A 26,518-nucleotide genomic window follows, 5' to 3' on the forward strand; every position below is an offset into this window, starting at 1 on the left:
ATTAATAGATTGGAGGGGGAGGGTGGAGTTGGGCTGAGGGTGCCTATAGTGCAGGCCTGCACAACATACGGCCCGCGGGCCATGTGCGGCCTGCAGGGGCTCACTGTGCGGCCCGTGACGACTATGGGCGGCCCTGTCGGATCTGCTAGCTGGGTGGAGGAGCGGAGCACCGCTGGGGAGGAGGAAGTATGGCAGTTCTCGCCACTGGGCTGCCTGTGTGCAGCTCCGGCGCGAGGAGGCGGGGCACGAGCCAGAGGGCGGGATGCCGGTAGATGCCAGGATCCTGGCGTGATGTGGCATCGTGATGTCACGGCCGGCGACCGCTGGATTCAAAAAGGCTCCGGCAGCACCGCAGACAGGAAGGCAGAAGCCAGGTAGGGGAGGGGAAGGGGCTTGTGCTGAGGGGAGGGGGGCAGGGCAGGAGAAAGGGGAAGGCACCAAGGGACAGGCTGCACGAGAGACAAATGCCAGGGGGCCAAGTGGAGACAATGAGGAAAAGGGCAGGAGGGGAGGTGTCAGTGGAAGGGGGGACAGTGTGATGCTGGGAGAGGAGAGGGTAAGGGCATTGGGAGCCGTATGTTGTGCAGGCCTGATGTAATTGAAAAATTCTTAAAGTATCACCCCGCCCCCAAAACCCTACCCTTGCAGCTAGGGTTGCCAGGTGTCCGGTTTTTCAACTGCACAGTCTGGTATTTGCGCTCTCTGCCTGGTAAAAAAAAAAAAAAAAAAATCAGAAAATATTGGCTGGGCACTGGACAGAAGCCTGGTAGTGCCTCCTGTGGTTGTGTGCTGAAGCCGGGCGGGGGTGTGTGTGTGTGGGGGGGGCGGGTTGTTTTTTTTTTTTTTGTATGCCCGACATGCATGGGTTTTTTTTTGTTTGTTTTTGTTTTGTTTTTTTGCTTGACACAAATTTTTAGCCCGCGTATTCAATATTTTTTTGGGAGAGCATCTAGCAACCCTACTTGCGGTCCGCAGCTGTTTTCTTTGAAGTACTATGGCCCTCACCACTTTCTGAGTTGTGCAGGCCTGCTATGGTGCATGCCAAAAATCCCCTTACCCTAGGGCTACTCAACATGTGGCCTGCAGCCTGTTTGTTTGTGGCCAGCAGTGCAGTTTGGGTTTTCAGTTGGGTTTGGGCCAAAACAAAAAAAGTATAATGGTCTTCTGTTGATAGGTGTTTTAGTACTTACATTCCTGTATTGTCATTGCTCATTAAAAGCGCTGTCAATGGGTGGAAATCGGGTAAATGTTGCATTTTATTAATGTCAGCAGAACTGACTTAAATGGGGTCTGTGTGTTGTATAGTCTTGCCTTAATCTTTGTATTCATGCCAGTCAGTGTGAAAAGCTATTTGCATATATATTGGCATGTCTATGCAACCACACTTCAGTTGCAGCCCTTGGCACGTGCAGTGAGTGTCACAGTGGCCCCTGGGGCTTACAACAATATATCTGGGGGAGTGTGCAGCACTGATTCCCACACAATGGTGATGGGCCTAAATCAACAGATGAAAGAAACACACGGGTGCCTGATGGGGTTACACCTGTCCTTGATGCTTCAAGGGGTCCTGGATGTCCCATTGGGGTTGGGATCCAGTTGGCTGCACTCTACGAGCCCCTGCCAGTTCCCATTGGTGGAAAGTCTCCTTTTGAATTCAGCGTGCAAACCTTCAGGCTGCCAGAGGACTGGTAGGTGACCGGTCAGAATCTGGCCCTTTTAAAAACATGGCATTAGAACCAATCCAGGCCTGAGCTCTGTGTTGAATTAAGGAAGCAGCTGAAGTTTTTCAGTTGTGCAGCACTTGGCTTTGACCTGGCAGCTGAAGCAGGGTTGATCCTGAATGTGGGTTGGATCTGGAAGGGAAAATCCAAGTATTCTGGCAAATGATAGGCTGTTGGTGGCTCTTCTTGGAGCTATTTGAGCCAAGACCCCAGCATTTTGCTAGGGGACAACGTGCTACTGGGGCTGTCGTTGTTTCCATGGGGGTGTAAACCCCAAAGCCCTGAACAGTTAAAACAAAATAGAAGCCAACAATACCAGTGAGTAGGGATAGCAGGTAGCCAGGATACAAAGGCTATTTCTGCCTTTTGTTCAGGCATTTATAGTAGCTGTGCCTGCCACCAAATCATCTGAGCCCCGAATTACTCATGCATGCTGATCTAAGGTGTGTCAATCACTTCGAGTCTTTCAAGACTGGCTGGCTGCCGAACAAGTTAGTGTTGGTGCAGAAGTCCCTGAGTGAGATTTTTCTGGTTTGTGTTGCGCGGGTTATGCTAAAGGATTGTAATGATCTCTTCTGGCCTGGAACCCCAAGGTGATTCCTCTTACAGTTGAAACTAGAAAAGATGGTTTATTTTAGCTCCTGTCCTGTGTAATGTTTCAGGTGCCATGTTTTCACTGTTCAGAACACTCTTTTTTTAGCACTGGGCAAGGTGATGCATTTAGCTCCTGCTCAAGCACGTAGGGGTCTGACTCATCAGCTGAAAAGATGCTACATGCACGTGCAATAGAACTGTAGCTTGTACGTTTTTCTGGGGTGTCCGTAAGAAGGATGTTAAATGTCGATTAACCTCACAAATTCTTATTGGTTAGTCAGTTACTCTATAGTCCTCGGGGGCGGGGCTGGCAGCCAGTGCATTCCAGCCTCACTCCTGAAGAGCCCCCTGCCAGTCTGCACTGCTGCCTCTGTATTGGAGGAAGCAGCATAGGGTGCCAGGCAGGAGCTGGTCTGTGAGGGGAGCCAATTTAAAAACCAGCTCCCCTTTGTGGACCAGCTGCTTTTTGCCCGTGCTACTACCTCTGATACAGGCAGCAGCGTGGGGTCGCAGCATCCCCTGTATAGGTGGGAGTCTGAGCTCCTGGATCTGGCATGAGCCAGAACTGAGTCTGCCCACCTGGCTCCAAATACACTTTAAATGCAGAGTTGCAGAAGAGGTAGGTCCCGGACCCAGTGCAAGCCAGGACTGAGCCGGGCTGCTGGCCAGCCTGCTAAAAAAAATTACTGTCAAGGGGGGCTAGGGAAATGCATGTAGTCTATAGCATTAACCTATAAGCTTTTGCTTATCGGTTAATCGACCACACTATTACATCCCTCGTCCACAAGCCAATGCAGGCTGTGCTACACCAAATGGCCACTGTATGTCATTGCAGTTCTGCTCAGGGAGCCAAGTCTGCTTTTCCTTCTGAAGCCAAGTGGAATGGTTTCAATTTCTGTGGCACTTCTTTCCAGTCTAGCAGCTAAAGCCCACAGCAGGGAATCAGGAGGACTGGGTTGTGTTCCCAGCCCTGCTAGTGAGTTGATGTGTAACCTTAGAGAAGTCCCTTAGGCCGGTCTTTTCAGAGGACCCTTGTGAAGCCAGGTACTCACCTCCCAGTGAAAGGCAATCGGTTCCTAACTCCCTTGGGTCATTGACAGTCCCAGACTCCATTTTCCTAGGTTATATGGCAGCGATTGTATCTACCTTCTGGGGAAGCCGTAAGGATTGATTGCTTAGCTTGCAAATCACCTTGATCTTGGAATGGAAGGGGTAATGCATACTGCAGTGATGGGGAGAAAAGAAAATCGTAGCTAGATGTCCACAGAACTGAGAGCTCAATAAAATGAGCAGATGGGCCACTTTGCAAACTGAAACTTCCCTGACTCACTACACCTCAGGTGCTGCTGTTTGGCTCCCAGGGGGTTGCCCTCAGGGAAACATCTCCCGGGGGGGGGGGGGGGGTGAACAAAAGCTGCTTCTGCTCAATTGGACCAAATATTTGCGCGCTCAGACATTCTTCCCTCCCTGCCCCCCACAGCTACCCTCTCAAAATGTCTAGGGAGCAGTGAGTATTGTGCAGGGTGATTTCTGCGGAACGTCAGAGCCCGATTTCAAGGTGTTTGTGGGAAGGGCAGGAAGACAGAGCTGCCTTTATGGCATTGCTTCTGTTCCTAGGACGTCTTTCCCCAAGTGTCGAAGAACTGAATTCTTGTTAGCCCAAGTTCTGCTCTCTGAAAGGCACACGTGCCCCCCACTGTCATCCATGAGGGGGAGGGCGAGGGTGTGCTGTGGGTGAGTGTGAACCAATATGGCCAGTATGTGAGGGACCCCAGCTTCTTTTTGAGTTGGAGCTCTCTGATTGGTTGATCTATTGTGACAGATCAACCAATCAGAGCTGCCGCTGGCAAAACGGACTCTCCCTCGCCCAATAGCGCCCTGAAGCCGTCGTCGACTTGCCGGCAGCGCGGGGTGGCTCTAGCCCCTTCTCCCCCTCCTGTGAGCAAGGGGCACAGGGCAGCGCCCCTGCCCCGCCTCCCTGCAGTACCTCCCAGGGAGGGGCACAGGAGGGTGCAGAGCCCTTGGGGCTGCCCCCCAGCCTGGAGAGGGGGCCCCCATTGCTGCCCTCAGGCCTGGAGGGGCGGTGAAGTGCCCCAGGAGGAGCAGAGGTGAGACAGGGTGGAGTCAACCGCAGGGGTGGGAACTGAGGGGGGTGCAAAACTGAGGGAGGGGTTGAGGAAGTTGAACATGTGGGGAGAGAATTAATGGCCGGTGGGGTGATGGGCAAAAGTTTGCAGCCAAAACCCTCTCACCCAATACATTCGAAAGCGGGCGCGTGAATCTTCTCTCTCACTGGGGTGATAGGCCCAAAGCAACAAGTTATTGGCTCTGTTTCACCTCCCCTCACCAAAACCCTCTTGTGTGTTAGATCTGACGTGTAGCTTTTGATCTCTGTGTCCAAGGCCAGGAGGGACCATTGCAGTCTTCTAGCCTGATCTCCCGTGGAACATGGGCCAGAGAAATTGCTCTACGAATTTCGGGGAGGCGGGGGCAGACTTAGGTAGAAAAACATCCTGTCATGATGGGATCTGTTGAAGTGAGCAATGCTGATAAAAGGACCAAGCCACAGCACCGCAACAGTCGGGTTTTATTCCTTCCTCCTCCGACTGCTGACCTCCCTCTCTCATCAAAGAAAGCACTTTCCAAGTTTTTAGCTGTCCCTGAGCTATAGCACGCCCTATTGGGAGACTGGGTATTGTAGCAGGGTGACTGAGTCTGGGTAGAATTTGCTTTGCTTTACTACTCCGGTGGCCTGCTGTGTCTTTGGCTGTATTCCAGTTGGATGTCGTTGGGTTGTACAGCTCTGCGGGATGCAAGCCTGTAGAGACTCGTAGGTTGTCTTGTTAAATATCTGGGCCCTCCTTTACTCTGGCTGAGAGGTTGTAATAATACTTTGCATTGGCGTACGGACGGTAAGGATCGAAGCTCCGAACACCCCGAGGAGGTCCGTGTCTTACAGATGGGTAAGCGGAGTCCCAGCGGGGATAAGGGCATGGGATTATGTGACGTTGGCCTGAGTGGCCCTTTTCCATGAGGGGGATGGGTGGTGAGTGCTTAGCATCCCGCAGGATGCTAGATGCCAGTGGCAAAGCTAAACCTGGATCCCAGATCTCCTGAGTCACAGGCCTGGGGCTTCACCCCAGCATCATCTTGGCTTGGATAAATATGTATCTGGAAAGATTACCCAGCAAACTCCGTGATCATGGGCTGGAAAGTCCCCTTTCTTCCCACCCCTTGACTGTGCAGGTTACTTCCTTGCAGCTGTTTGCTAGGTGTGGGGTAGTGAGTAAGTACCCTCTCCCCGTTCAGGGAGGCCTTATCTTTCCCAGTACGAATCGTGACTAAGAGCAGCTCAGAAAGGAGGGTTCTTTTCCCCTCCCATCTACTACCCAGTCTCCCAGCCTTTCCTTGTGAAGGTCTGCGCACACACAGCCTCTTTCTGTGAGAGTGGTATCATGGGGCAGGCCAGCTCTGGAGTAGGGGACAGAGCACCAGCTACTCTGGGCCTGACTCTGGTTAGGCTGAGTGCCTCTAACTTCTTATGAATCTGGCAATCACTGAAAGGAAAGGTTTTTCTCAAGACATGCTTGTTTTTCCTAGCCTGGCCCTTGTGGGAGAGTCCTGTGCAATTGTGAGCAGCTGGTCTGAAGCCCCCCAGTAAGCTTGCAGCGTGCACTCTACAGTTCAGGTAGCCATACCCCAGCCAGCTCTGATCATGGAGCAGCGAGTCCATAGCTAGCCCTGTGAGTAATTCTGCCGGGTTCTGGGCGGGTTCGCACAGCTCGTGCTGAGGTGCACGCGCTCGTGGCTTCGCCGCTCCGCAACACGAGCCAGTGTGGTAAAAGCAAGCTGAGCAATACCTACCCAAGCTGCAATTACCCTGTGATTACAGGGTTGATGTACGGTTTTTGGCTTGATAGCTGGATGGTGATTTTACTTGCATGAGTTCATTTGAAAGATGGTTCTGTTGAAATGGTTTTTCTTGCCCTGTATCAGACCACGCTGCAGGCCCCGAGATAAAAGGCTTCTCCCTTTACATTTGCTGCCACAAAGAGGGGGCTGGAAGTCAGGCACAAACGAGGCGGCTGGTTGTCAGGTAAACGATGGGGCTCTGATTCATCGTTGCCTCATGAGCAGATCGGCAGATAAGCAGCCAGCCTTTAAAGGCGCCTGACAAAGGAAAGGCTCCCACGCCTCTTCACCTGAAGCATGCCTCCAGCATAAAAGAAAACAAGCCCAAGATTTGAGGGAGTGTGGGGGAGGATCTCTGAGGGCCGCTGTCAAGGCTTGAGCATGTTGCTGGTGCTCCTGCCGTACGGCAGAGATGCTGGCGTTTGGCGGACACGCTGCCTTTACGTGCAGATCTCCCTTCCTGCACTGGAGGCTCTCGGACCATCCATCTTTCGCTCCTCTCTGGAGGAAGACTCCCTCCTTTGGAGCTTATTTGTAAAGTCTTTCATGCTGCAATGGAAGAACTTTGCAGCTGGGCTTCATTGAGAGTTTTGGGGTCAAATCCTGGCCTGCCTGGCTCAGGAGAGGGACAGGAAGAAGATGCTTTAGGGAGCTGCCTCCTCCCCATCCTGCCAAGGCAGGAAAAGGGGTGGCAAGAGACGGGACCTCTGGACTGCTAGGACTCAGGTCCAGCAACACTGGGTCCCAAAGAAGGGAGGCCAGTCCTCAGCTGCTGTTGGCAGTGGTCACTAGGGGGCAGCACAGACTGGAGCAGTGGCAAGAAGTGTTGCAGCATGTCCTGAACCAGCTGGTTGTGTGGGTCAGGCCCCTTTCCTGGGCTGGTCCTGCTCTTCTGGCTTCCCCCTTTTCAATCCCAGCATGCCTCTGGAGAGAGAGAGGTCAGAGTCTCTGGTGTAATCTGGCCCATTTAAACAGTGCCATCTTGAGAGCCAAAATGCAGGACAATGTAGCACTTTAAAGACTAACAAGATGGTTTATTAGATGATGAGCTTTCGTGGGCCAGACCCACTTCCTCAGATCAAATAGTGGAAGAAAGTAGTCACAACCATATATACCAAAGGATACAATTAAAAAAATGAACAAATATGAAAAGGACAAATCACATTGCAGAACAGAAGGGGGATACGGGGGGGGGGGGGGGAGAGGAAGGAAGGTAAGTGTCTGTGAATTGATGATATTAAAGGTAGGGAGAGTGGGATGTTTGTGAGTTAATGGTATTACAGGTGATAATTGGGGAAACTGTCTTGGTAATGGGTGAGATAATTCAAATTCTTGTTAAGTCCTTGTTGGCAAGTGTCGAATTTTAACATGAATGACAGTTCAGAGGATTCCCTTTCAAGTGCAGATGTAAAAGGTCTTTGTAGCAGAATGCAGGTGGCTAAGTCATTTAGAGAGTGTCCTTTCTGGTTAAAATGGCAAGAAACTGTTTTCCCTTTGTGATCTTGTCTGATATCTGTTTTGTGGGCATTAATCCTTTGGCGAAGTGTCTGAGATGTTTGTCCAATGTACATAGCAGACGGACACTTTCGGCACATGATAGCATAAATTATATTTCTGGATGCGCAGGAATATGTGTTCTTGATCTTATAACTCACTTGGTTAGGTCCAATAATGGTATCAGCAGAATGAATATGTGGACAAAGCTGGCAATGGGGTTTGTTGCAAGTGTGACCTAGCATTGCATCTCCGCCACTAACGCTCCCTGTGTCTATGCGAACGCCACTCGGTGCATGCTCTGCCGTGGGACGTTGCGGGTGGCTTAAGCAGAAAGGCAGCGTGGTGGCCTGGGTAGAGCACTGGTTTGGGGCCCAGGGCATCTGGGTTCTGTTGGAGGCTGTGCCGTGTAACTTCCGGCATGTCCCTCCCTCTCTTGAGGCCTCTCTCCTCCTTTTGTGTGTTTGCCTTGCTGAGCTAGGCAGTGAACTCGCCAGGGCAGGACTAGCGCCGTGGGACCCCAGTCCTGGCTGAAGAGTCTGGCTGCCACAGCTGTACTGGTGGCTGACGCCAGCGCGTGCTGCCACTGGGAACATCGCCTGGTGTGTCGCAGCCAGCTTTGTTTTTCCAGCAAGGCTATTGGATCTGAAGTTCAGGACTGGACACGATGAGTAGGGGATGTTTGATTCCAAACAGATAGCTAGTTAGGAGGTGTCAGATCCTGTTCAGCACCCCTGAGAGGTATGATTTGACTTGCTAGAGGCCCCAGTGAGCTTGCTCATTTCTGTCCACGGCATACTCCACAATCAATAGGAACAAGGGTGACTGCACCAAGGAGTGCATAATCCACATAGGCAGCCAGTACAGCTCTGTTTTAGCTATCACTGTCATTTCTGTTACGTGGCATCTGGCTGGCGTGTCACAATGCACCAGATCAGGGGTGGCCAACCCATTAAACGAAGAGAGCCGAAACAGCGGCGGGAAAAATGCAAAAAGCTGCACCAGAATTGTTCAACCAAAAAAAAAAAAAAAGGACTCTGCCCCTTTAAAAGCTGCAGGTTAGGCTTTTCGGCAGCCACAGGCTCCTGCTGGCCAACGCCTTTTTGCCGCGCTGGATGGCTCCCCTTCACCTGTTGAGCACAGGGAGTTGGGGGCTGTTTGTAGGGGTGCATGGGGCAGCTTCACGAGCCACACTTTAAGGGGTGGCTCATGAGCTGCGAGGGAGGCTTTATGAGCCACGGGTTGGCCAACCCACTCTCTGGTGCAGGGGTGATCACAGATCAATGGGTAGGGGTTTCCTGTGTCTCTCCCAGAGCGCTAGGCACTCAGTGTAGCACAGGGGTTGGGAATCCACGGCCCACGCGAGTCTGGATGCAGCCCCTGGCTTACCTGGATCCAGCCCCCTAAGGCTCAGGGCTCTTCTCCCCCCCCCCCCCCCCCCCCAGCATTGGAGAATTAATACTATTACTCCAGCCCCCTGCTGCCTCCCCACAGGGCTGGACTGCACAAGATCTCCTTGGCCCCAGTTGACTGGTAGGCAAAGGGAACGTGAGAGTGTCGTGTTTCTCCTTCTCGCATCATTTAGGAATTTGAGGTTTGGGGGTTTTTTTTGCTTCTCACTTGTATGTGGCCCCTGACCCCCAAAAAGGTTCCCCATCCCTGGTCTAGCAGATCAGCACTGGCAGATTTCATAGGTGCTACGTTTCAATTACTAGGTTCCCTGGACAATAATTGTATATATGGGATAGTACGCTTCATTTCTCCTCTTCAGAATTTTTTTACAAACATTAGTTCAATTAATCTTACAGATCCTCTGTGAGGAGGGAAGGATTATCAGCCTCAGTTTACAGAGCAGGGGAAACAGAAGTCAATGACATCCAAGGTCAGGACTTGAATTCCTGGCTCCCAGCCCCCTCTTCTAACCCCTAGTCCACAATTACTTAAATCTGTTGCCTTTTTTCTCCGTCTCCCCTGTTGTGTTCAGTTTGTGCAATATGATAGGCTTGGTGTTTGTATTTCAGAAATTACTGAAGAGGTGGATCTTAACTGTTTGGATTGAGGGTTCCTCCCCCACGTCTTGCTGGGTCTAAGATGCATCATGAAGATGCAAATGCTATTCTGGCCCTCCCAGCGCTATTCACACTTTTCCTTTCTGATCCTGGAGGATTATTTTTTAATGATCTTTTCTTACTGAGCTTTGGGTTTTCCCATGAGAATGCAGATGTGAAGCCCCACCCGGAGTTTGACACTTCTGCGTATATACGCAGATGGATGAGTGTGGACAAACTCCCTCCATGACTCCCTGCAGCCCAATCATTAGGGTCTGTGGTCCAGTCCATCCTAAACCTTTCGGAGACTGCCAAGAAGCAGGCCAGTGGTGGTGGTTTTTCTTGTGGCGCAGAGAGGGATGAATGTTTTGCTACATGGAGCTGCATTGACACCCTCTCTTGTGCTTATTTCCTTCTAAGGAAAACAACCACTTCTCCCTTCACCACCTCTTGAGGCTTTTTTCTCCTTTCTTTTGTCTCCTTCTCTGCTTCCTCTACATTTCTTTTGTGGCAGTTCGTTTCCATTCCCTCTGTCCCTCTCTGGATTTGCCACTTTTCTCCTGAATTTCAAGCTGTTGTTTCCCACCTGTTGGCGTCAAAAAAACCTGGTGGACCTGCCAGGCTGTGTCAAACCCACAATTCATCTAGTGCAGTGTCGGACAGTAGCCAACAGCTCTTTCAGAGGAAGGTGCAAGCAATCATGTAGAAGGACACGTGTGATCATCTGCCCTTCATGAAGGTCTCATCCTACCCTGTAAGAGAGCTGAAGCATGAGGTTTTCTCTCCCTTCCAACATTAGTCTTTATTAGCAGTAGCTATTCTAATGCTAGATAGTCTGTCTATGCATGTAAGTATCCAATCCCTCTTTGCACCTTCACAATTGGGCCTTGTTTTCTGCAGCTACTTCCTCCCTGCTACCTATCAGCAACGAGTACAGCTGGCTGCTGCTCTGTTTTGTTCCAGCTGCTGCTGTTGGTGGCTCTTGCTGGCTGGCTTTCTTGTTGCTGACAGGCACGGAGTAAGCCACTGATTGATGGGATGGCTCTGTCGTGCCTCTGATCCAGGCTTCCCGCAGATCCCACACACGTCCAAGGCCTGGGGAATGCAGCTCAATGTGCAGACGGGGCACAAACGGGGATTTGATACTGGATGTCAATATGATGATGTTGTCCTGGAAGTCTTACTTGGCCTCGCTGGTTGCTGTCCTTTCGTAGCAAATGTACAGTACCTCTGCACATGCTGTCCAGGTTGACACCAGGGTCCCCTACGTACATTACTTCTGCTGGAACGTGGGAGCCAGTTGAAAAATACTGTCTTGCAGCGTTGTTGCTGGGTGTCTTAATCTGACTGAAAATAACAAGCACAGGTGGCATGGAAATTCACAGCAGACTTGGCAGGGAGAAACCAGCTGCCTACAGTGGCTGCTTCCCCAGCGTAGCTGAGGGTGTGTGTAAGTTGCTTGCAGGGGGTGCCAGTTAACTTCCATCCCTCATGGATGGACAGATGCCCATTTCTAAAATGTATAGCAAAACGCTAAAGAAGGCCTGCTGGAGGGGGCTAATTATTAGTATGACAACAGCACCTGGTTGCCCCATCTGAGATTAGGATGACCTTGTACTGGGTGTGGCACAGAACTAACGAGACACAGGGCTGGTTTCAGTGAGCTTCCAGACTGAACAGCTGAGACAGGTAACAGGCGGCTGGGGAAACAGACACGTAGAGGAAGTGACTTGCCCATGATCATGCAACAGGTCTGGAGTCCTGGCCATTAGGCTCTACTGTCCTTTGCTGCTTGTTTCTTTACTTGAACCTCAGACACCAAGGCTTCATTTTTTTTTTTTCTGGCATTGTGCTTTGCAAGAGACCTTTGTGATAGATTCAGGGATGTTAACTCCCTCCCACCTTCATTGCAAAGGCCGTGTTGACTCTTTCACGAGGAGAGCTTTCCTTCAGGGTGTTGGTGGAACTGGTGAAAACAACTGGAACACAAGCGATGTTCCCTCTAATTTTTTTTCCCCATGTGTGCAGAATAAATTTTATGTGCACTGAGACGTGCGGATGTGCATCACCAGTAGAAACACATGCTGCCAGCTAATCAGCTGGGTGACATTTGAATCTCTCCTGGGTGGCCACTCAAGTGCTCAGCTTACAGGGAACCCTGAACCCGAACATTTTGAGCAGTTTGACTCTCAACCTTCTCCTCTTCACTGAATAGGGTTTCACTTCCATGGCATCGGTAGTGTCCTCATTCCAGCGTTCTCACATGAGATACTTCCAGGGATGGGCAGATGCGAATTTCTAGGGTATGTCTACACTGCACTGTAAACCTGGGCTCAGACTTGGGTATGAGCCCCCAACCTCCTTCTGTCCACACAGAAATCAGTCTGGATTCAGGCCTGTGGACTCAACTGGGAGGGTGAATCCGAGCCCAAGGTCCTGCTTAGATCTGGTCTACGCCCTATCGTTTTGCAGCGTAGACACAAGTCATGCTGCAGACCTGTGTCAGAAGGTCTGCTTGCTATTGCAGTATGGACGTTAGCTTAGCTGTGATTGCCGGGTCCAGCGATTGTAAACCTGGGTTTACAGTTCAGTGTGGATGACCAAGCACTGTCTGGGAAACCCCTGAGACCACAAGCCCAGGTCCCATGGACCTGTCTTCAGGAGTGAGTGTTCACTGCATTCTAATGCATTCTAATGTCAGACAGTCAGAAAAAATACTTTCTTGTGCCCGTGGAATGGGAAATCTGCAGAGGTCACACCCTGAAGCACCACAACCATTTGGGGAGCAAAGACCTGAGGCTGACAGTCCCCCGCCCAAACTACAACTCCATAGGCCTGTCCTGAATACTGCAGCATAGTGCATCAAAAGCCAAACCTCTGCTAGAAACCAGGGCCAGGTAGGTCCTGCTCAGGAAACCTCTGACCCTTGGCATGTGCCCTTAAGTGCCAACAGGCGGAACCAAACCTGGGACCTGTGGCATGTTGCACGAACCTCTACAGCAGTCGTCTCCAACCTTTTTAAGCACAAGATCACTTTCTGAATTTAAGTGCAATCCAAGATCTCTCTCAAACCCAAATACCCGTGCCCCTTCTCCGAGGTCCCACCCCTGCTCACACCATCCTCCCTCCCTCCCACGCCTCCCTTTCATCAGGCAGAGGGTTGTGATGTAGGCTCTGATCTTTGGCTAAGTGATTTAGAGTGTGAGAGGGGCTCTGAGCTGAGCCTGGGGCAGGACCTCGGGGTGCAGAAGGGGGTTCATGGCTAGGGCAGGGGATTGGTGCTGCTCCAGCTGGACACTGCTTATCCCAGGCTAAGGCAGGCTCACCCCTGCTCTGGCCCTGCACCACTCTCAGAAACAGCCAGCAAACTCCCTCCCATCCCAAGCCCGGTTGTCCCCCCTCTTTGCTCTGTGGAGATAGAGTACAGGAGGGAAGATGGAGCACGCTGACATAAGTACCACTCTTCTCCCTTCTCTGGTCTGTACCGCAAGCAGGAGGCTCCCGGAGAGGGGCGTCTCCAAGGCAAAGGGCGGGGGGTGCGCAGCTGTGCGGGGAAGGGCAGATGAAGCGCTGCACTTGCTAGCCTCTTGGCCAAACCGGTCAGGGTCACCTGTCAGAGGCTCCAAGATCTGCCCGTAGATCCCGATCGACTGGTTGGTGACCACTGCTCTACAGCTTGAATTAGAAGCCAGCTGGCTCTCAGCTAAGGCTGTGGAGCAGACTCTGTGTGTAAGTGGTATAGGTGCCACTCTATGAGCCAGCACACCACACCCAGCAGGGGGGTGGGTTACAGGGTGCCTTTTAAAGGGGTGTGTGTGTGGGGGGGTGGAGGGGTAGGCACCCGGGTAGGGAGCTCTATCCAGGCCGCAGCATGCTGTGGAGGCGGCACTGATGGAGTTAAGCCGTTCCCATAAACCCCAGGAATGGCCATTCGGCAGCTGAAATGTGAAACCCTTTAGTCTGATTTTTTTTTTTTCTTAGCACCTCCCCACACTGCGGTGCTGCTGGCTAGTTTGTAAACTTGTTTATCAAATTGGTTTTGAAGAGAGCCTTTACCTCGGGATGTGCAGCAGCCAGACAGGTGACAACTTAACAATTCAGGGAAAGTTCCCCGGGCGTAGTGCCTGGCAGGATCCTGTATCTGCCTCCCGAAAAGGACAATCGTTTTCCTATGTAGGTAAACAGCCAGGCTGCTTGGGGAGTTCTCCTCCCCCTCGCCCATGTGAACACTCGGACCACAGCACTGGCTGTGCATGCTCTCTTCACATGTGCAACACAGAAGGAAGTGCTGTGTTGGGCTCACATCTCCTCCCACTCTCAGCCTGACCTTGCCATCAACAGCTCTGTTAATAGCTGTCTCTCCTCCCTGGACATGTGAAAGGGGCATGCACAGTTATTGTTGCTGCTTCCCTGCCTTTTCTGCTCAGAACCCATTTCCAAGAAACCTTGGGAACAGCTGAGCATGGTAAACAAGAGGAGTGTTAACTCCCTGGTGGTTGATGTTTTGCAGGGCGCTCGAGGGAGAAGACACATAGATTTTTTTTTTTTTTTTTTTTTTTTCAAGCTTCCAGGCTTCACCAGTGACTTTCCTCTAACTTCTGCTGTAGGTTGAGGACTGCAGGGGACATCCAAAATGTCATTCTCAGGGTGTGGAAATAGTCCAGTCAGCAGTATGGAGGTTTGCACTGTCTGGGCTCATCGGGGATTGATCTCTGCTTGAAGCAGGGGTAACCCCTGACTAGTTCAGTTGGTGCAAACTCTGGCTTTCCTTTTCTGTGTGTAGCACCGACAGACCCCAGACATCAGCAGGCACTAGCACTACACCAGAGGTGAAAGTGGGTGGGCTGGTACGGTGTACTGGGAAGAACCAGCCGATGGTACCAGCCCATCGGGGGCTGACAGCCACTGGGGGTCCTGGGGCAAAGTGGGAGGCCCAGCTCCATGCCTCCGGAAGGGCTGATGCCAAGGTTTGACTGGCCCTCTGCCCCGCCTCCCATCCCTCAAAACTGTGCAGCGCTCTGGCGCTCCCGCGGCACTTCAAAGGGACTCTGTGTGCCCAGCCACCACTGCTGCTGTGGCAGTGGCTAGGAATGGCCAAGCCCCAGGGCAGTTATCCTCTTTACCCCCCCCACCCCCCCAACCCCATCGACTTGCCTGCACCAGCCGCGTCCAGGAGCTCTACGCCCTTTAAAATCCCCATTTCTGCCACCCCACCCCTGTCGGTGGCCCTGCAGGCAGGGTCTGGCAGTCAGACCATACCGGTAGAACTGCTGATGAGAGGCAGGGGGAAAGGCAGCAACGTTATGTCAGGTGTGTACCAAGAGGCCCAAGCAATTCAAATTGTTGCTGAGCCTGAAAGAAGGAAAACAGGAACGTAGGTCAGATATGAAGGTGATGTTCCTCACGGTGAGCTCTATCGACCTGAGGAATAATTTCCCAAGGGAAGGGGTTGGATTCTCCACTTCACCTCTGTGGATGCTCTCTGGAATGATGCACGAGGTGGACCTCGGGTCAGTGAGTGTCTGCGGGGTTTTTTTTTTATAGATTAAAGTGCTGCTGGTGGCTACATGTTTTGCATGGAAAACATGATCAGTCTGGTTTAATTACAGAGCATATAAACCAAGTACAATAAATCCATTCAGTAAATATGAACTAATGAGTATAACTCAGGAGAGGGAAGGGGCATTTAGATGTTTATACAAAAAGAAGGAAGTTTGGACTGAAGGAGATCTTTCTTAATTTCTGGATGCCAAATTGCAGACAACGTATGGTCTCCTTTCTGGGCTGGCTTCTAGCTTGGTTCTGTTCTGGCAGTCCTATTGATAAAGCTTTGTGTTTGCAATAGTGCAGCTACTTAGGTGTAGCTACCCTTCGACACTCTCTAAGGTGGGATGTGCGTGATGAAGGTCAGTGAAGCAGATGAATCCACCCATGTTTCTGAGATATGTGATTGCAAAGGGACAAAGCTGTTGGTCATGTTAAGAGAACTGCACAGAGGATGCCTGCCAGTCAGAACAGAATTCGCACATGACTCAGTGACGTGTGGTCTGGAAGCAGTTGCATTAAATGAAAGATGGGAAAGCAGGAGGCAGTAAAGATAAGTCCATCAAAAGATGGCCTGTGTAAAGAGGAATAACTTTAAGACCACAGAAGAAGCTAGGACAGTAGGATGTGTAATCCAAGGTGTGCGAGTGGCTACAGTTGAAAAGATTACAGTGGGGGAACACTGTAGAAGATAAACTGATGATAGGGTGCCAAAGAAGACAATGCAGATGTGACCAAGGCCAAGTCCAGCCTAGAAGCTGACCACAGACTTGATGGCTACACATTGTAGTATTCAGCATGTGATCATCAAGGTGGTTTTAATGGAGAAACAAGCCATGGGCAGGAATGAATAGCACTCCTGTGAGTGCCGGGGACTGGACTTGGTGACCTTTCAAGATCCCTTCCAGTTCTAATATTCTGTGATCACTTCAGTCACGGGGGGAATGAAGGGGATGACCCTCCCCCCCCAGCAGACCCTCCCCCCCCCCAGCAGACCAGGCTTTTCTTGCCTACCCCTGGGGTAGAGCAGCTGGGGGCTGCCGGGTTGGTCCCGCAGCGCTGCTCCGGACCAACCAGGTAGCACCCCAGCTGCTCTGCCCCAGGAGTCCTGATTCAGCCGCTGCTGGTCAGTTTCAGCAGCGGCTGAATCAGGACGCCTGAGGCAGAGCAGCTGGGGTGCTGCTGGGTTGCTCCAGTAGCGCCGAGGAGCCGCGCTACTGGAGCAACCCAGCAGCACCCCAGCTGCTCTGCCCCAGACGTCCCCAAGTCAGCCGCTGCTGAAACTGACCAGTGCTGACTACAGGAAGCCCGAGGCAGAGTTGCTCTGCCCCAGGCTTCCTGGAATCAGCCGCTGATCAGTTTCAGCAGCAGCTGACTTGGGGACGCCTGGGTTTCTTAAGCTGAATCTGTATGTAAGTCAGAACTGGCGTCCAGATTCAGCCGCGGTTGAAACTGATCAGTTTCAGCAGCGGCTGACGCCAGTTCCGACTTACATACAGATTCAACTTAAGAACAAACCTACGGTCCCTATCTTGTACGTAACCCGGGGTCTGCCTGTATAGCAAATTTAATGTCAGCCAGAGTCTTAGCTGCATGTTAGCAGGGAATGCTCTGTGCTTTGCTCAGTAAAATATCTGACAGAGGGCTGAGCTTTTTCAGGGTACCTAAAGGAGGTAGGCAGCAAACCTCCACTGGGTGCCACGCTGTTAGAGCAATGGCATGTCCTGCCCTGGGCCTGACCCTGGGAAATGTTTATTTGGGAATGGCCAGCAGACTCTGAATGGGCCAGTGCCTAACTGTCTTCAGATCCCTTGTTGACTCAGACTGCTCTGTGACAGTTGTTTGAATCAGCAAGTGTTCCAGGCAAAATCGCAGGGCTCTGAAATGTGAAACGGTAGCTCTGATGTTGCTCTCGCTGTGGCATCCATGGGAGCAAAGCCAGGAGACCAAACTTAGTCACTGTCAACAGTGATCCTCCGCTTTCAAGGAAATGAAGGTGCAGACTGTGCTGTATCCTCTGAAACCTCAGGTTTTGTTTTGAGGGATGGGGAAAAATAAATTTTCAGCCTTCCTAGGAGCTATCCGCATATCCATGCCTGATCTACCAAAGCATAATCTACTTGGTCAGTTGTATAGCCAGCAAGACTGGAACCATAGATAAAAATAGTGTGACTTTCCCCTGGTCATCTGAACAGGATGTCAATAAATATTATAATGAAGTGACTCTTGCATGTGGGTGCACCACTACCATATATATTTGGGGATCTGCTCTGGTCAACTGCATGTTACAGGCCCGGTACAGCTAAACTTCTAAAAAGGACTTGTCTTTAGCTCAAGTGACGGGAGCCTTTGCTTTTGGAGCAAGGGAACTAGAGTTCTTATCCCTGCTATTGTTCCGAAGTGCCAAGTCATATAATGTGCAGCGTCCTGACAACAACTGTGAAGTGCTGAAGTACCCAATGTTCTGACTCATTGTTACATAATAAACCCCCAAACTTAGTAAGTAAACATCCAAGTGAGTTTTTTAATAGCTATTAAATATGTCATTGTGGGTTGGAAAATGTAAATGCCTTTGGGAAAATATGTTCACATGAAGCACTAAATATTGTTTTAGCTTGTCCCACAATTTCAGAGAAATTCCCTGTTTAATGTTGGTTAGGGAAGGTTGGAAAATGTCTATGAAAAGTGGATGCACAATTGTATGAATATTTTCATATGGTTTTCTCCCCATGGTTTCAGCCAGACCTCCACTTAGTGAAGTCTGTAAATTCATTAAATGAAATTTACAAATTACAAACAGTTGGTTTAAGTTGAAGCATAAATTAGATTTACTTTAAATCGTTGTCCTATGTAAAGGAAAAGCCAAGTAGCCACTACTGGGGGGGGGAGGGGGAATGGTGGTTGTTCAACATCTGCATTCCAGTGATTGGTCTCATCTGATTTCTACCCCAAAAATTGGCTAGGAAAGCTGATTAAAATAAACTGAGGTTCTGAAAGATTATATATGGTAGGCGTCAACGGGAAACGGCTGTTAATATCTATTGGCTTCCGGATTCAACCCCATATTCACTTCTAAAAGTAGTCGGTTGGGAACAGTTTCTAAGCTGTTGTGAGACATAATTAACAAATGTTCTCCCCTTGGAGAATATGGCATATCGGAGCCTCTGGGTGAAAGGTAGTTAGGTTGGGACTATTAGGAGCTCTTGAGAAACGAACGATTTCAGTTTCAGAGGGGTAGCCATGTTAGTCTGTAATTGAAAAAACTTAAACAGCGGGTGCTACAGGACAGGTTTTTTTTTTTTAAGTTTTTCCTCTATCTCAGTTCAGTTGAACACGTAGCTCACAAATGGCTCTAGAAGAGGGGATGAAAGAAGATTGAATACGACAGTAGAAACGGATCTCCCCTCTCACATCAGGAAGTCCAGGTCAGGGCTGAGGCATATTGGAGGAGGTGGAGTGGGGGAAGCCAACCCGGCAGCTGCCTGGACTATATCTGTTCTGGGGTAACCGAAGTATTCAAGCTCTGGTATTAATGTGGCACCAGCGCTTGCTTTCTATAAATAAGAGGTGGGGAGGTAACTGATTGCCAGAAGATCAGTGGTGTTTTGTGACATCACCTGCTTTGTTTTAAAATGCAAATGACGAGACAAGACTGGATTATCTTTGCCTATCTAAATGAACCAGCATTTTGGCAACTGAAACGGCACAGGCTGGGTAGAGCCAATCAGAGACACAAGGTGCTACACATGATCTCTGATTATTTGCCTTGTGTTTGCCTTGGATAGTCTGCCTTTGAGAAGATTCTGCCATTTGGGCAGTTTCTGCCATTTCTAGCAGACGTCACTCTTACGGAGTTAGGGACTATCGCATGGGGAGAGCCAGTTCAGTTTAGAGTAAGCCAGACTTCAATTAGAAGTGATGGGCTCCATGCAGGAATCACTGGGCGAGGTCTATGGCTTGTCTTATGCAAGTTGGAACAGTTGATCAGAATGGTCCGTTAAAATCTTGGAGTCAAGTGTTTGGTCTGATCCTTCAAACTGATAGGAATTCTCCTTGCACTGTGTGCATAGGTATAGTGCATCCTCACTGTTCTAAAGTTGCATCTGTACAGCAGCTATGGAATCATAAACTTTGCTAACTTGGTGATTCCATTAGCTAAATATTGTCTCCATTTAAAAGGCGGGGAAACTGAGGCACAGGTCTGATTTGCCCGTGCATTACCTTCTGCAGTTATTTACTCCCCTGGGTATAATCTCACCATTCCAGCTGAATGGACAATCAGGCCCATTGAGTTTAAATAACTTGCCCAAGGCTATGCACACATAGCCAGAGGGGATGTTGCAGTCAGAACTTGTCAGAGCCTTGTTTCTAGACCTATAATTGGTTTGCGGTACTAGGCTGCTTAAAAGCCTAACTTCACTGATTCCCTACCCAGAGGTTTGGAGGGGAGGGTCCTTTAGCCATGGGTGGGCTTATATCCACCACTTCCTGGAACCCAAAAGGATCACTGATCAATAATTGTAACAAATGTCCCTTTTTCATCTTTTATTTGATTCGTTGCTTAAGCCAGCGGTTTGCAGGCAAACTTTATACAGCTGATTTTGCTAAAAATGTCTGTTTGCTTTTGCATCTTTGTTGATTATTGTAGTGATTTTAATCTAAAGGGAATCATCTCTCTCTAACCCATTTTACTCCATGAAGACTCAAAGTTGTGCTCATATAGTAGGTGACTGTTAGTCCCCATGGTAGCAGTGGGCTTGTCACTGCCATTTGGTTTATGACATCGCCGGATAAATTAAGCCCGGGAAGGTGGCAGGGTTGAAAGACACAGGGACCTCAGCTTTCCCACACGGCAGTGATGGGATAACTAGGACAATGGATAAAAGGTAATTTTAAATGAGAGCACAGAAAATGCTTCCTAGCCGTGAGGTCCATTGGATAATGTAACTTGCTTTCTCAGGCCTTGTCTCCATTTACAGGAAGATTGATGCTGTGGAGATTGATCTCCCGGGGATCAATTTAGCCGGTATAGTAAGGACCCACTAAATCAACTGCTGATCACACTTACGTTGACTCTGGTACTCCACCAGGTTGTGAGAAGTTTGGGGAACCGATGGGAGAGTTTCTCCTGTTGACCTCTTCCTCCACCCTCACCCCCTGCAGTAGGGACACTGGAAATTTGAACTAAAGTATGTCGACTCCAGCTACGCTATTCGCATAGCTGGAGTTCTGCATCTTGGAGTTTGCCCCCTAGTGTAGACCTGGCCAAAAGGTGAGATTCCGGTCTGGTTGCTCATGCTGAGTAGCACAACTAGCTCCATTAAAATGAATGGGACTGATGACAGAGTGAGTTTGCAGGACTTAATCTGTAGTCCACTTCAATGGGCTGTGGATCAGATTCATAGACTGAGTATAAAGGTGCAAGAAACTGACCCTAAAAGAGGCCTATTATTAAAACTCTAATGCCCTGCTTTTAAAGGGCCAGGATCTTAGCTGATGTAAATCTGAATAGCGCCCTTGATCTGAGTGGTCATTTTCAGCAGCTGTGAATCTGAATCTGGATCAGTACACCTGAGACTTCCAAATCACTTTACAAATTCTAATGCTCCAAATGCACCCTTGGGAGGTGAAGAGTTATTGTTCCCATTGTTTGTCTAATAGTGATTAAGTGACCCAGCCATGGTCACAGTGAGTGAATAGCAGACTTGGGAATAGAATTTAGTACAAAAGCTTGAAGCCCAATTCGTGCTGGTACAACTATGGGTACTGGAGAACTGCAGGTGTAAGACCATGTCTATCAGAGTTTGAATTGAATGCCCTGGAATATTGATGTTTGGATCCAGACTTAACCTTTGCATCCAGCCTGTATTTCTATAAGGACTGGATCAAATCATCCAGATTGACCCATACTGACTATACCGGCTAAACTGACCCTTTACTTTCTATGTGGATAAGGGAGAAGCAGTGGATGTCATATACCTAGACTTTAGTAAGGCATTTGATACGGTCTCGCATGATATTCTTATTGATAAACTAGGCAAATATAACTTAGATAGGGCCACGATAAGGTGGGTGCATAATTGACTGGATAACCGTAGTCAGAGAGTTGTTGTTAATGGTGCTAAATCCTGCTGGAAAGGGATAACAAGTGGAGTTCCGCAAGGGTCTGTTTTGGGACCCGTACTGTTCAATATCTTCATCAATGATGTAGATATTGGGATAGAGAGTACGCTTATTAAGTTTGCAGATGATACCAAACTGGGTGGGGTTGCGACTTCTTTGGAGGATAGGGACATAATTCAAAATGACCTTAGCAAGTTAGAGAAATGGTCAGAGGTAAACAGGATGAAGTTTAATAAAGAGAAATGCAAAGTGCTCCACTTAGGAAGGAACAATCAGTTCCATACATACAAGATGGGAAGCGACTGTCTAGGAAGGAGCATGGCGGAAAGGGATCTAGGGGTCATAGTGGACCACAAGTTGAATATGAGTCAACAGTGTGATGCTGTTGCAAAAAAAGCAAATATGATTCTAGGTTGTATCAACAGGTGTGTTGTAAGCAAAACTTGTGAAGTCATTCCGCTCTTCTCTGCACTAGTTAGGCCTCAGCTGGAGTACTGTGTCTAGTTCTGGGCGCCACATTTCAAGAAAGATGTGGAGAAATTGGAAAGGGTACAGAGAAGAGCGACAAGAATGATTAAAGGTTTAGAGAACATGATCTATGAAGCCAGGCTTCATGAACTCGGCTTGTTTAGTTTGGAAAAAAGAAGATTAAGGGGGGACATGATAGCGGTTTTCAAATATCTAAAAGGGTGTCACAAGGAGGAAGGAGAAAATTCGTTCCTCTTGGTTTCTGAGGACAGGACAAAGAGTAATGGGCTTAAAGTGCAGCAGGGGAGGTTTAGATTGGACATTAGGAAAAAATTCCTAACTGTCAGGGTGGTCAAATATTGGAATAAATTGCCAAGGGAGGTGGTGGAATCTCCCTCTCTGGAGATATTTAAAAACAGGTTAGATAGACATCTGTCAGGGATGGTGTAGACAGAGCTTGGTCCTGCCTTGAAGGCGGGGGGCTGGACTCAATGACCTCTCAAGGTCCCTTCCAGTCCTATGATTCTGTGATTCTGTGATTCTATGTATGTGAGACTAAAGAATGACGATTGTGGGTTAGAGCCACAGTCAGTTACTTCATGATGTAGCAATTTGCTAAATGGCCTCATGCTTTGGTTTTATCCAATGTTCGATTTGTGTGTGCAGGAACATTCAGAGGACATTGCATAAGCCTCTTGCGTAGTCGTCCTAAAAGGCTTCTTGGTGTTGAGAAATGTTCCTGTTTTAATGCTCTAAATGCCGGCTTTGGGTGGATGTGTGCTGCTGACTCTGTATCATTTAGACCTTTGCCTCTGAAATGAGAGGAACGATTCTGAGTGTACCTTTAAGTGAGTTGACTAATGCTAGGTGTTCGTTCCATCTAGTGAGATGTGTTTACCAGATGGCCAAATGGATAAGTGGTGTCCCAGCATTCCACTAATTTTCATACAACTATGGCAGCACTGCAGGTAGCTAGCTTGGAGGACCAGTAGCGAATAGGTTAAATCTGTGGTTAATAAGTCTGCCATCTGGAAGGCTTCCATATATTAGTGGTTAGCCACCTCTGAGTCATTTCTTTGAAAAGCAATGGTAGATGCATATTCTCTTCAACTATTGACAGTCATGTTTAACTGGAAAGATGCTTCTAAAATAATCGAGTGGGCTTAGCGGAGTGCGGAGACGCAGGAACTCACGAGTTCTTTCCCTGGTGCTGATTTGCTTTGTGGTTTTGGACAATGTGCTGAATGGTATGCCTACATGAGTGGAATGGAGAGGGCGGATAAAGAAAAGTTATTAGTTCTCATAATAGAAGAACTAGAGGACACCAAATGAAATTAATGGGTAGCAGGTTTAAAACTAATAAAAGAAAGTTCTTCTTCACACAGCATGTAGTCAACCTGTGGAACTCCTTGCCAGAGGAGGCTGTGAAGGCTAGGACTATAATGGAGTTTAAAGAGAAGCTAGATAATTTCATGGAGGTTAGGTCCATAAAAGCCAGGGGATAGAAACGGTGTCCCTGGTCTCTGTTTGTCAGAGGCTGGAGAAGGATGGCAGGAGACAAATCACTTGATCTTTGTCTTCGGTCCATCCTCTCTGGGGCACCTGGTGCTGACCACTGTCACTACTGGGCTAGGTGGACCTTTGGTCTGACCCAGTACGGCCGTTCTTATGTTCTTATGAATCCTTCATATTCAAAAAGAGGTGCCTCAAGTTAAGCACATAAACCACAGACTATTAGATCTGGAAGGGACCTTGAGGGATTTTCAAGTCCAGTCCGCTGCCCTCACAGCAGGATTACGTACCATCTAGATCCTCCTTGATAGACGTCTATCTAACCTGCTCTTTGTAGAATCTCCATCACTGGAGATATTAATTGCCCTAGGCAATTTATTCCAGTGCTTAACCACCCTGACAGGAAGCTTTTCCTAATGTCCAACCTAACCTCCCTTGCTGCAATTTTAAGCCCATTGCTTCTTGTCCTATCATCAGAGGTCAAAGAGAGAAATTTTTCTTTCTCCTCCTTGTGACACCTTCTTAGATACTTGAAAACTATCATGTCCCCTTTCAGTCTCCTCTTTTCCAAACTAAACAAACCCAATTACTTCAGTCTTCCCTCACAGGTCTTGGTTTCTAGACCTTTGATTGTTTTTGTTGTTTTTCCCTGAACCTTCTCCAATTTCTCTACATCTTTCTTGAAATGGGGTATCTGGAACTGGACACAATACCCTGACTGAGGCCTAAGCAGTGCAGAGTAGAGCTGAAGAACTACTTCTCCTGTCTGGCTCAGAACATTCTGGTTAATGCATCCCAGAATCATGGTTTGTGGGTGTGGGGTTTTTGGAACAACAGTCACACTGTTGACTCCTAGGTCCTCCTGACTTGGAGGCTTACAGCTCCTACAGACATCTGGCCAGAAGCATGATATCTGGAATTCTGCAAATTGGGCCTGTAGTTGGGTGCCTAAAACATGGATGAAAATGCTCATTTTAAGCTCCCAAACTTGTAAATGTTGGCTTAAACTCTCCTGAGGTACAGGTAGTAAGTATTATTCCTATGTTATAGGGGGAAACAGACCTGGAGAGTGTTAAGTCACAGAGTGAAATCTTGTTTTCAGTCACACTGGCAGTGGCAGAACTCGGGTTAGCTTCTGTAGGGCCAGAATTTCCCCTGTTGAGTTTTCACCTTGAAGATGTCGACTTTTCTTTGTTTGGAAGCTGCTATAATTCCTGAATTTTGCCCGCTGACTTCTACTGCAGGCCACCAGGACGCCCTGTACTACTAACAAAACCTCATGCTGGAACAGATTCTCTGATATTTACTCCCCAGGGTTAAATATTTAATCTGGAGGTAGATTTTAATCCTATGTGTGTATATGGTAGGTTTAGACATGTGCTGTTCAGACTGCTTCTATTACCATTTGACTTGGTTCTGAAGTAATCACATCTCCTATCTTTGTTCAGGCGCCTTGTGAATTGTTCATGATGTTGTTGTTGTTTTTTTGTACTGTTCATACATGCCTCACCTCCCCCGCCTCCCGAATATTTGTGATTTTTTTTTTTCTTACTTCCTTTTCTGACTGGCCTTTAATTATCTCTCTAGATTAAGTGCGTTAATTGGAGCCAAGTGCATTTAGTTAAGTGACAGATCAGACAGGACGCCATAGCTTACTTTAAAAACCTTTTATGTTGACTATTTGACTCTGTAATAGTCCCTCAGAAGCTCATAAATGTTCTCTGTGCACTGCATGTTGATCTTTGATTTGTCCCAGGCACCACTTTCCCCATCCATGCTGGGTTTCTTTTCCTCAGGTCAACATTCCTCTTTGTCTGCATGGTTAATCCTCCATCGCTAACTCTCATTTTCCACTATTTTTCTCAAGTGATGAGGTTTCCAGGGCCAGCTGGAGTCCAGCTTGCGCTGCATGTTGAGAAACTCCAGTACACTTGTGATGTTCAGCCCTGCTGCAAGCTGGCAGTCTCTCCCCCTCCGCATGTATTCGCACAGGACAGGGGCGGGGAGGAGGGGAAGGCACCAAAAAGTTCTGCAGCTCAGTTGGCCTCTGTTCTCTCCTTGTCCCTCTCCTCCTATGAGCAGTGGGGACAGACGGTTGCATCTGCTCCTTCCTCTCCAGCGTGAAAGGGGCTCTGCTGAGGGCTGATGGGGAGCTGAACTGGGGCCGTGGGGGTGGGGGTGGGCAGGGACTGAGTAGGCATAGAAATGATGGGAGGATTGAGAGACAGTATAAGTTCTGGGAAGAGTCTGCACGGATATTGGAATGAGTGTCTGCAGTGAGAGCCCAAACCCCGTTGCCACGTAATTTTGTGAGTAGGTAGCTCTGTCGCATACATTGGGGTTGGGCAGAGGGGGTTCAAAAATGAAAAGGCACTCTGAAAAGACACAAGAGAATCATTTGTTAATAACACACATTGGTTTTGAGGGGGGCGGGTCTGACTCGTGATTTTTGATCTCTGGAGGCTGGCGTTGGTGAGCTCTGGGGACTGTCATGATTTTCATATAGCCCCATCTGTCCCAAGGGATCCCACAGCACTTAACAGGCTCATAAATGGATGGCCAGCTAAAAATTAAAACCCAAATTCCCCTGCTTCGGGAGCCCTTGAGCTGAAGGAGCGTTCCTAGTGAGTGTCACCCAGCTGAACAGCACTAACTCCATCCAGTAGATCTCAAGGCTGCAAGCACACAGCACCCATTCACTTCAGTACACAGCTAGTGCCACTGAAATATGGCTGCTCTTAATATGGAGGACAGAGGCCAACTATCTGCTATACATCAGTGGTGGAAGCTCTTGCCCCACAGGTCAGTGATTTTTTTTTTTTTTTAAGAGCCCAGAGCACCCTGCCACCGCAACTTCTCATGGCAGCAGTGGCCGGAGCCCTGTGCCCTTTAAATTTCCACTGGAGCCCAAGGCAGTGCTGAAGGGGTAGGACGGGGCTAGCCCCCAGTCATGACCCTTTCCCCCAAGGCCCTACCCCTTCCACGGGTCCGGAGCTGCCTGGCAATTCTGTCAGCAGCCCTGGGTGAAAGCTTTGGTTAGACACTTGGTTGCAAAATAGACCACAGGATTGAGGGTCTCATCTTAAAAACTACACCCAGAAC

The 26,518-nt window shown here is 49.0% G+C and overlaps 1 protein-coding gene across 3 annotated transcripts in view; it reads left to right on the plus strand.

Annotated features, from left to right (window-relative positions):
* PFKFB3 (6-phosphofructo-2-kinase/fructose-2,6-biphosphatase 3) overlaps positions 1 to 26,518 on the plus strand; it is a 94,633-nt gene that overhangs the window by 11,360 nt on the left and 56,755 nt on the right. The window contains exon 1 of one of the 3 annotated variants that reach the window (XM_075925982.1): positions 5,260 to 5,278. The exons of the other annotated variants lie outside the window; for them this stretch is intronic. Coding sequence (XP_075782097.1) covers positions 5,275 to 5,278 — 4 coding nt within the window. The 5' untranslated portion in view covers positions 5,260 to 5,274. Of the gene's footprint in view, positions 1 to 5,259; positions 5,279 to 26,518 lie in introns of those variants that run through there. 3 annotated transcript variants of the gene reach the window in all.

This window comes from Pelodiscus sinensis, chromosome 1, assembly GCF_049634645.1.
Source record: "Pelodiscus sinensis isolate JC-2024 chromosome 1, ASM4963464v1, whole genome shotgun sequence".
Lineage (NCBI taxonomy): Eukaryota > Metazoa > Chordata > Testudines > Trionychidae > Pelodiscus > Pelodiscus sinensis.